Genomic DNA, 10,018 nt, shown 5'->3' on the forward strand with positions numbered 1-10,018 from the left:
ACGACAAAATTTTATTTTTCTTGAGGTAAATAAATTAATTGTACATGTAAAAAATGAGATTCATCACAATGAATATATGTAATATTTCTCTCAGCATGGAGCCCCGTTGGCCTGCAGTTTTAAATACTGATACACTTCGTTTTAAAGTTGAGTATATTTATTTCATAGGTGATAGTCTCACTGGAACATTCATCATTAAGTATTGCTGTGTAAGTATTGTTAAAAAAATATTAAAGTTCATCTTTATGTATGTTGCTTTTGACAAAAGCTTTGAGGTTTGGTATATCACGTTTGCCTTTGTAATCTTTAACGTATCTGCCGTTTTTGAACAATTTTATCGTTGGAAAACCGTCGATTTTGTACGCATCTGCTGTTTGTGGATTCGTTGTACAATCGAGGGCACCCATGCAATTGACGTAGCCCTCTTTCTCCAAGTCGGCGGCGGCCGACAAGTAATCCGGTTTAAGTCTTTTGCAATGTCCGCACCCTTAAAAAATACCAGGATTAATTTAATGAACGCATGGACCAATTAGTTATCCTTACAAGGAGCGTAGAACATGACTAACAACGCTTTTTGTTTCCTAATTTCGGGCGTGAAGTTACTGTCAGTTAAGTGTACAATTGGTGAACCCCTAAACCAATCGCCACCTCCTGTTGGCGTCGGAGGTGAAGATGTGGCTACGCTGTCCGGTTCCCTCATGAAACTCACGAAATCCATTTCCTATTAAAAATAAGAATATTACGTATAGTAGTACATTCCACAGACTTTCTAAACGTAAGCTTACCAATCTACCACCCGTATACAATCTCGAGTTTTTGTAGTAATTGAAATATTTAATTGTGGGGTAACCCTTGACGTCGTTGGCGCTACAAACGGCCGCTTGAGTGGTGCAGTCAACAGCGGCGAATTCCACCTTAGGGTCGTCCCTGAATGCGGCGGCCGCTTTCGTAAATTCCGGTTTGGCCCTCTTGCAATGCCCACACCCTGCAATTGACGCATTATTAACGCACCCAGATAATATAGTTTAACATACACGGGGCGTAGAATATGACCAAAACATGCTTCTTCTTTTTGAGAAACTGCTTGAAGTCGCCTTCACCGAGGTGCACGACGTCGCTGTCCTCGTCCGACCAGGGCTTTTCCGGCGGCGGAGGCGGTGGCGGCTCTTTGGGATCACGCATGAAGTCGACGATCTTCATCGCCTCCCGTAAGTTCAAGTCGAACTTCTTCTCGCCCTGGGCGAAATACAGGATGGTGGGGTAACCACGTACGGAGAACCTGGAGGCGACCGCACTTTCTTTGGTCGCATCCACTGCTGCCAGTATTCCAGAAATCTACGTAAAAATTATGTTATTGGTGTATAAATATTTGAGTACAAGAGTGTGAATTACGTTTTCTTTTTTCATTTTGGCGGCTGCCGCCTCGTATTCGGGCTTCATTTTCTTGCAGTGGCCGCACCATGGTGCGTAGAACATAACAAGGACCGATTCTTCCTCTTTCAGTTTTTGGTCGAAGGTGGTGGCGGTCAGATGCACAACGTCACTTTCGGTTTCGGACCACGCGGGTTCACGGGGTTTCGGCGTTGGAGGTGTTGGATTTTTCATGTACTCAACAAGAGCGTTGCGTTTGTTCTCTCCTTCGTACACGTATTTTTGTACTCCATTTCTGTCATAAAAAAATGCTTGTATCAGTTTCACATGAATAAAAAAAGCTAAAAAATAGATTATTTATATAAGTACTTCATTTATCCTCAATAAATGCCTGACACCCATAATTTTGTTAATATTAATATTACAATTTGTAAGTATGTTTGGAACTTACTCAAAATATAACAATGTGGGGAATCCGGTGATGTTGTACTGCATTCTGACGCCCGAATTTTCGGGTCGGTTCACATCTATAGCGGCCAAAATTGAGTGATCTTTTAAATCGTCGGCGGCTTGTGCGTATTCTGGTTTCAACGTCTTACAATATCCACACCATGGAGCATAAAACATTATCATTAATGGTTTTGATTCCCTCCTTATCAGTTTAGTTAATGTCTGAAAAGAAATAAAATTAAATTCGTCACTCAGAGGTTTTGAAGATAAAAACGGGTACCGAAAATGTGCTCCACCACCATGTTTTACTTTTGAAGCGATTTTTAAAGTCGTATGACATGATTACTGGAATTTAGAATTACTTTACATGATGCCAAAAGTTATGAAAATGAAGTTTTGATGTTTTACATTTACATGTTGACTGACAGTAAAATTTTAATTGGACCATAGATTTATTTGAAACTAGAATTGACTTTTTTAATAAAAAATAGAAAATTGGATTTACTTATAATGAATACTTTTTATTACTTACATTAGTGTCTGGAACATGTACAACATTATTTGCAGTGGAGTCCTCTTCCCATGGTATGTCACCAGTAGGATCTCTCATGAAATTAGTCATAGAACTGACTGTGTACCTTCGATCATAGTCCTTGTAGAACTCTCCTTCCTTGTAATGTTTTAATGTGAATGGATCACTTGGTACTTTAAGTTTCTTACACATTTTCTTGGCTTCCCTGTAATTAGTAACCAATTATAATCAACACAGATAAATTAAAATTGAGATATTACCCTGAGCAGTCAACAAGAACCATCGTTCCAACTCCCTTAATGTTCTCAGCAACTTCCTTGAAAACTTTGATGACATTTTGCGACTGTTTGTAGGAATTGTAGAAGCAAACGAGCACATTAGTTTTTGTGCGAATTAATTTTTTAAAGTCCTTAACATCTACAACGTTTTCAACCACAACATTCTTGTTAACTTTCGCCTTGCAACTGGGCGTTTGGAATGTAATAAACTGTAAAACGCAAATATATATTATTCATTTTTTAGGTTGTGTTAATCAACGTACTATTAAAAATAGGAAAAGTATTAAGTATTTCATGTCAACACATTCATTCACACACCACACACACAAACACCGCAGCGGTTTTATCTGAAGTTAGCCGGTAGACGTGTCCACTTACGATTAGCGTAAACGGAAGCGAAGAAGAGGGCGTCAATAACCTTTACACCTCTGCAATGTTTTATTAATTTAAAATGTTTAAGAACAATATGTTTTATTAGAAAATGCAATTGATTTGTAACATTAAATTTTTTGAGTTGCGGTTACCGATGATTCATTACCGGTTTAAAAATTCAGGTAACACATTCAATTTTTGTATTTAAAAAATAATTACATTAATAATAGTATCCATAATTAAAAATATTAACTGTACTAGTTGAATTGGATGTCAATATTTATTCTATCTACTTTATTTACTGGTTTTTTATTATTGTTGTAACTTCTCTGAAATGATAAATCCAATTCAATACTTGAAAGAAAATCGATAATTGGATAATTCGAATGTTAAAATCTTGCCTCAGAGACAGAAGACAAATATTATGTATCATAATCATCCATGCGACACTTGACAAAAGTAAATGAATTATTCAGTATTTCGCTTTGTAATAATTTAATTTATGAGGTTATTTATAATTCAATCCTAAATAATTTGGTATTGTTAGATTTGTCAAAAAGTCCTTTTTTCGAAAAGTGCTTGTCAAAAAGGGTTGTCATTCCCATCTGTCAAACTAATCACTGAATCTTTCCGATTTTGATTTTCTGACATGACCTGACGTCCTTAAATTAGTTTAAATTAGTTTGGGTCCGATCATGGCCACCTAGATACAATATTAAAAGTGGCTCTAAAAATCAAATAGACGTTAATAGATATTATACAGTGTGCATGTTCAACGTATAGTGTAAATGTTTAATTAAATAACGCGAATATAATCATTAAAAATACTTTCCAAATTGAAGTTGCTATATTTACAATACCAAACAAAAGTAGAGAAACAAATGCAAAATATTTCAGAAATTCTCAAATTTACATTTTTTAACAGATTCATAATTTTATTATTATTACATTATTATTTATATTAAAAAAAGGATATTAAATTGTAAATTTAATTTGTAATCACAACTATGAATTTATAGTAAATAAATAAATAAATAAATAAATAAATATAATTTAGTACATTATTATTATTAAAAAACAAATTTACTTCTATGTTTCACTTTTATAATCAAAATTTCAATACTGAAATCATTTACATTTAACACATTTTTCAATTTATTTTAATATCACACCTTTAACACTTTGCTGTATAATTCATTCCCAGTTTAGAATTTTATTAAGGTCACTTTTTGTTCGCCCGCTCCATTAGACGCATGAATAAATGACGAACCAGGACTCAGGATAATCGAACGGATTCGGCAACGCCGCTTCGTAAGATTCAGACACGGATTCTGGGCTCCTGACGCATGGAGATTTCTCGTTAGAATCCTCCTATACCCTGGAATACTACTGATGTTATTATAAGGGACATTTTGTACATAGTCAATGTTTTATTATGATGTGGAGATAGAAAAGTTTATACATTAGGATAAATGAATCAGGATTATAGGCAAAAGGGTGGGTCTTAAGTAAACCGTTAGAGGAGACCTGTATGTGATAATTAAAATTAAATGTTAATGAATTTACTGCTCATTTATGATTCAATTTATGCCAATTGGTTAATTTAATATACTATAAAGTTTGAATTTTGTTGGGCAATCGTTCAATGTCAACGCTAGACACGGATCAAAGAACAAAAAAAGAGATTTCTAAAGGAAATTTGGTTCTTCTTTAATCACTTTGCTTAAGTTTAGTATTGAGCCCACAGGGCTTCTGTTAATGGATAAGTCTACGTAAGTTCTGATAACTTTACCGGCGCATTCGCCAATTCTTATGCATACAAAACTTTTAAGTGCTTACCCCTTCATAGTTTACTTTAGTAAGTTGTCATTTTAGTGAGTATACCCTGTTTCAAATTTTAATTTTCATTTTCGATACTCATTCTTAGTTTTCTTAATTGTAAACCTTTTATTTACTTTAACTTTTTAAAAAATAATCATGTCACAGTTGCCACAACTTTTTTGCTGGTAATTGATATTCTATATTTTCTAATGAAATAACTCAAATTTCATTTCAATCTGCCAAATAAATATCGATTATGAATGTGCATTGAAGTTGACTTCTGTTAATTTGTAATTGTCCACATTAAACATTGAGCAGTCATTAAATTTTTTATAAAAAAAAGTGTAAAGGCAATAGAGAAAAGACTTTTGGAAGTTTATCGATCGAAGGAAGTAGTAAGTAAGCATTTTATTAGGCACAGTGGGCAATATTTTAAATAAATATTAATGTATGGACAAATATTCGAATACAACTTTGTCAGAAACATTTGAAACGTTTTGAAAAAGATAAAAAATTAAATTTGGCATAATTATTATAAATAACATCGATATAAATCGGTAGTACTTTTTTTCTACTAAATTTTAAAAAGAATATGAAAAGCTTAATAGTTTTTAAAACATTCCATGGCGTAGAAAATAGGGCGAGAAAAAGAGAAAACCCCTAAGAATCTACTCTATTCTATCATGATGGAAAAGGTTTATTATAATATATTCAATTATTATATGTATTTTAGGATAATACATTACATTAAAAATTAAATTTGTAGACTTATTTTTTTCAGGAAAAACTTTAGATTTAGATTTTGTTCATTATTGAATAGTAGTCAGAACATGCTCCCAAATTTTGACCACCTATTTTAGGAACAACTTATAGTATGAAAATTTTATTTATTTGTGTTTATTAAAAACATTATAATAATAATTATAAAAATAATTATAAAATATAATTAATAATAATTATTTTATTTTAAAATAATTATATATTATTATAATTTTATATTATTATATTATTTTTTTAGTTTTCTTATTTGTTTTGTTAAATAAACTTAATAATGAAGTTTAGATAAATTAAACAAGCAAAAAAAAAAAAACGTATTTTGTATAACAGCATCTGTTAAGAGCATATTGAAAAATGAATGGCATTTCATAAATTAAAGCAAGTACAGGCACAAAGCCCATTCAGATCACAATGTAGCTATTCAAATCCTTTCAGTCTCGCTAGCGACGTTTACGAGTCTACGCGCCCAGACAAGATCACCACTACGTACCGTGCACGTCTATTTACGATTCGACTTTAATGACCCGAACCACTTGCTGATCCTTGTTTACAACGCACTCACGTCCTGCCCATTGCAGGACGAGACGGGCTGAAAAATCGAGCCCGAAATCCCGGCAACGTCGCCCCATCGCTGGCCTTAAATCACACACGAAGAGTGGCGCAGACGTAACTTCCAAATACAGGGGACACGGGCACAGTCAGTGTACGCGAAACCTTCAGATCGTGAACGTTTCCCGGACACGGGGAAAATGCGTCTCGTGTGAGACCCGCCAACAACGGCACAACCGACGGGATACGGAACGTGACCCGTCCTGCGACTGGGATCGGTCGGTGGAAAAATCGAATTAAAAAAAATATATTCGGATCTCGATCGCCCCGTAAGTTTGTGAGGAATCGGGAACTTTTTTTGTGATTAATTATCCGGATCATTGGGATCATTTCACCGAGCGAATGGTCCGGAGAGGGAAATGGTCGTGAAAACGACATTACATGAGGCAATGTGAGATTATTTTATGGCGGCATTTACTACTACACTTGATTTTATGATTTCTATTATTATTTTTATTGTACATTAATTTTGTAAATATTCTAAATTGCTTAATAGTAGGTGTAATAATGTTTATTAAAGGAAATGTGATTAAAAAATATTCAGTGCTCTAAATTCTTTATTTATTTACTTATTTTGTATTCCATATTCATATTTTTCAGTCATTCAGTAAAATTTAATTATTTTTATTCAATGGAAATGTGGTTAAAACATGTTCAATAATTGATACCCTTTATTTATGTAATTATTTTGTATTCCAGGTTTAACCTTTAAACCGATCCAATAAAAGTGAATTTAAATAAATGTTTCACACTGAAAAACATTTCAATTAAATAATATACAAACAGTTCTGTGGTAATTGTAAATTATAGGTGCACGTTCAATTTATTTTATTAACCATTTTGGCTTATTAAAATTTAAGTAACATCTATTAATGTTGTACTAACATAGATAATAATTTTACATAATTTAGAAAATTAAATTTTGTTCTTCATAATTTTATCCGTTATTGAAGAAATTTTTTATATATCAGTATATACTAAGAAAAATGCCATTTTTCCATGACCTGATTCTCCTTTTGATTTTGTTCACTCTGTACAGTTTTGATTTATTTCAGTGCGTCTCTAGGGTGAACAAGTAATTAGCAAAATGTCTCAGTGGAATAATAAATGTTCCGATAAATTATACGCAGTATATAAATGTATTATTTACAACTCACAAAATATTTAAAAAATGTCAATAATTTTGAATGCATAATAACATTTTATGATAATCATGTTTAAAAAAATTGGAAAACTAATTTGAAACAAACGCTTTTAATATAATAAATCAACTGAACAATAACTCATTCTTTTTGTCCTACTTATTATTTAAGATTCTATTTACTGATTATTTAAATAATTGTTCTACTTCAGACTCACGATATCCACGTAATGTACTTGGTGTTTTTTAAAGTAATTAATTATTTCAAAATGCGCAATAGCTATATCATTATATTGCAACAAATATTATCAAAATAAGTTTTAATAAACAATGTAATCTCCTACATAAATTACACAAAATTGCATCCACAACAGGATTTTTAAACAATAATAAAATTAATATCACCAAATTAATTTGGAAATTAATAGGACATACTTAATTAAATCTAAAAAAACAGAATATTAATCGATATATTTTTCATCATTACTTGGCTGGGGCTCTACGAACAGCTAGCTTCCATATTACAGGATAAACTCAAAATTAGTGAACGAATAAATTCTTGATCCAATATTCATCATTGTTGTTTAAAACTTGCGTACTTTTTATTTTTTAATGGACTCTGTGAGAAAAATTATAATTCAACGTTACCAAGACCGAGAAAAACAAAAAGTGATGGTTAAGAGTTTATGGGCAAAAAAAATTTAGAAAACTTCATTGGAAAAATTTTGAAATAAAATTCTGAAACTGAATAATTCGAATGTCAAAAGACAATCCAATCTTATCATCAACCAAAATTAAATCCAACCAAAGGGAATGGGACTTGCTGAAATTAGATCAAGGACTGTGAGGAGATGGTTAGTGGATGGGGGTTCGTTTGAGCTCAGACCTACAAGAAATATCCTGTTTTTTACCAAAAATGTAAAGGTCCAATTTGATTTGCTTAAGATCACATTTACTATACCACAGAATAATGGGGATAAGTAGATTTTAGATGAGTCTAAATTTAATATATAAAAAAAATATTATATTGTATATAATATCCTTGTTATTCCCACAGTAAAATATGGTGGCGATTCAATTATGTTATGGGGATGCTTTAATTTTTCTGACATACACCCTCTTTGACTGATTTATTTGAAGAAATGATTGTCTTAATAAATGTATTTTATCAAGAAAACGATCTCAAACACAAATCCAAAATTGTGACGAATTGCTTAATTGCCTGTCCCAATCTTCAGACATCAACCCTCTATCAAGTTTATAACCAAATTCGACAATTTACAAATTTAAATGAATTCATAAAAATCCCTTTCAAAATTAAGTTTGTTTTATATACACTAACGCTCATATGTGAAGGAAATTTAGAAATTCTCATTTGTCTTTATAAAAATGTACGCTTAATTATCCACATTATTGTCAGTTATGTGGTTTAGTTATGTATTTATTAATATTTGAAAAAAAATTAAGGGTCAAAAGGGAGCTACTAAATGTATGGACACTCAATAATTATAAAATTAATTTAAATTAAAAAGAATCGTTCTTTTAATAAAATTATTGATTTTTAATTTGTCACAGTTCAGAAAAAAGGATTGTCAAAATCAAGAAATCTTCCATTTGTATAAAAATTAAAACAATTTAAACAATAATTTGAAATGATCCGCCGTTTTGTTTTCCTTTGGTAAAGGTGCCTGAAATAAAACTACATAAAATCTACACGACCAGAACAATAATAATAATTTTTCGGGAAGTATAAAAATTTTATTGCAACCAATAAAATTCTGACGGGATATCGGATACTTGGTAAATAATTCAGTTTCTTCGTCACGTAAACAGATGTCTCGGTTTTCGCAACTTTATTGAATCATAAATACCTGATTTATAATAACAGGCCAATGAATAAACAGAAACGGTCAAACATTAATAAAAATATTAATAGATGTTTATCTTAAATGTGTAAATTTTCGTTTAACCAACAAAATAAACACAATAGAAAACAAATAAATAGATATAATTTCTTTCAGTTTTTCAATCTATGTACTTTAAAACTGATTGTGGGATTTAAGAGTCTAGGGAACACCTAAATATTTTTAAATTATTGCAATAAAACTAATATGAAAATATAAAGAATTAATAAAAACAAGTGTTTTTTAATAATTAAATAAAAAATATATTGTAAAATGATGTTACAACCTCTTCAAAAATTAAAATAATAACACCCACCAAATATCCAAATATTTATTATTAAGTTATTTATAATAATTATATCAATTTATTTTTTTATTAATAACTAATATCCAGTCAGAGCTTCTTGATTTTTTACGACTGCCCTACGTCGATTTGGCATACTCAATATCTGACTATCGAGTAGGTTTTGGTCCAGATTTCGCCACATCCCCTGTACCGCCAAAATTAGCTGCTGGTAGTCTTTATAATGGTTTTGGCGATTCAATAGTTTTTATTTCATAATGTTCCATACTTTTTCTATTGGATTGAAGTCTGGGGAGTTTGATGGGCAAGGTAAAACGCTTATGTTATTCTCTTCGAATGCTATCAAAACCATCCTCGCAGTATATGGCCTGCTGGAAAATCGAATTTGGGCTCATTTTGATTAAGTAGGGTAACACGATGGGTAAAACTATGTTGTTGTGATATTGAACTGCATTTAAA

At 31.5% G+C, this 10,018-nt stretch overlaps 1 protein-coding gene across 1 annotated transcript; it reads right to left on the reverse strand.

The window, feature by feature from the left end:
- Positions 1-9: 9 nt before the first annotated feature.
- LOC109594379 (protein disulfide-isomerase A5) lies at positions 10-3,046 on the reverse strand. The gene is made up of 9 exons (XM_049965291.1): positions 2,895-3,046; positions 2,614-2,840; positions 2,354-2,558; positions 1,823-2,043; positions 1,393-1,666; positions 1,035-1,335; positions 786-985; positions 544-721; positions 10-487 (listed from the first exon to the last, which is right to left on the reverse strand). The coding sequence occupies exons 1-9, from the start codon at positions 2,925-2,927 to the stop codon at positions 231-233; spliced, it is 1,896 nt and encodes a 631-aa protein (XP_049821248.1). The 5' UTR covers positions 2,928-3,046; the 3' UTR covers positions 10-230.
- Positions 3,047-10,018: the final 6,972 nt, after the last annotated feature.

This window comes from Aethina tumida, chromosome 3 (assembly GCF_024364675.1).
Source record: "Aethina tumida isolate Nest 87 chromosome 3, icAetTumi1.1, whole genome shotgun sequence".
NCBI lineage: Eukaryota > Metazoa > Arthropoda > Insecta > Coleoptera > Nitidulidae > Aethina > Aethina tumida.

What these genes read in the sequence shown, in the direction of transcription:
- LOC109594379 (XM_049965291.1), bottom strand. Translation starts at nt 2,927, where the DNA reads ATGAAATACTTAATACTTTTCCTATTTTTAATA. An exon ending in TACTTTTCCTATTTTTAATA is followed by an intron (nt 2,841 to 2,894) that starts GTACGTTGATTA and finishes TGCGTTTTACAG; the next exon opens with TTTATTACATTCCAAACGCC. An exon ending in GGTCATATTCTACGCCCCGT is followed by an intron (nt 986 to 1,034) that starts GTATGTTAAACT and finishes CGTCAATTGCAG; the next exon opens with GGTGTGGGCATTGCAAGAGG.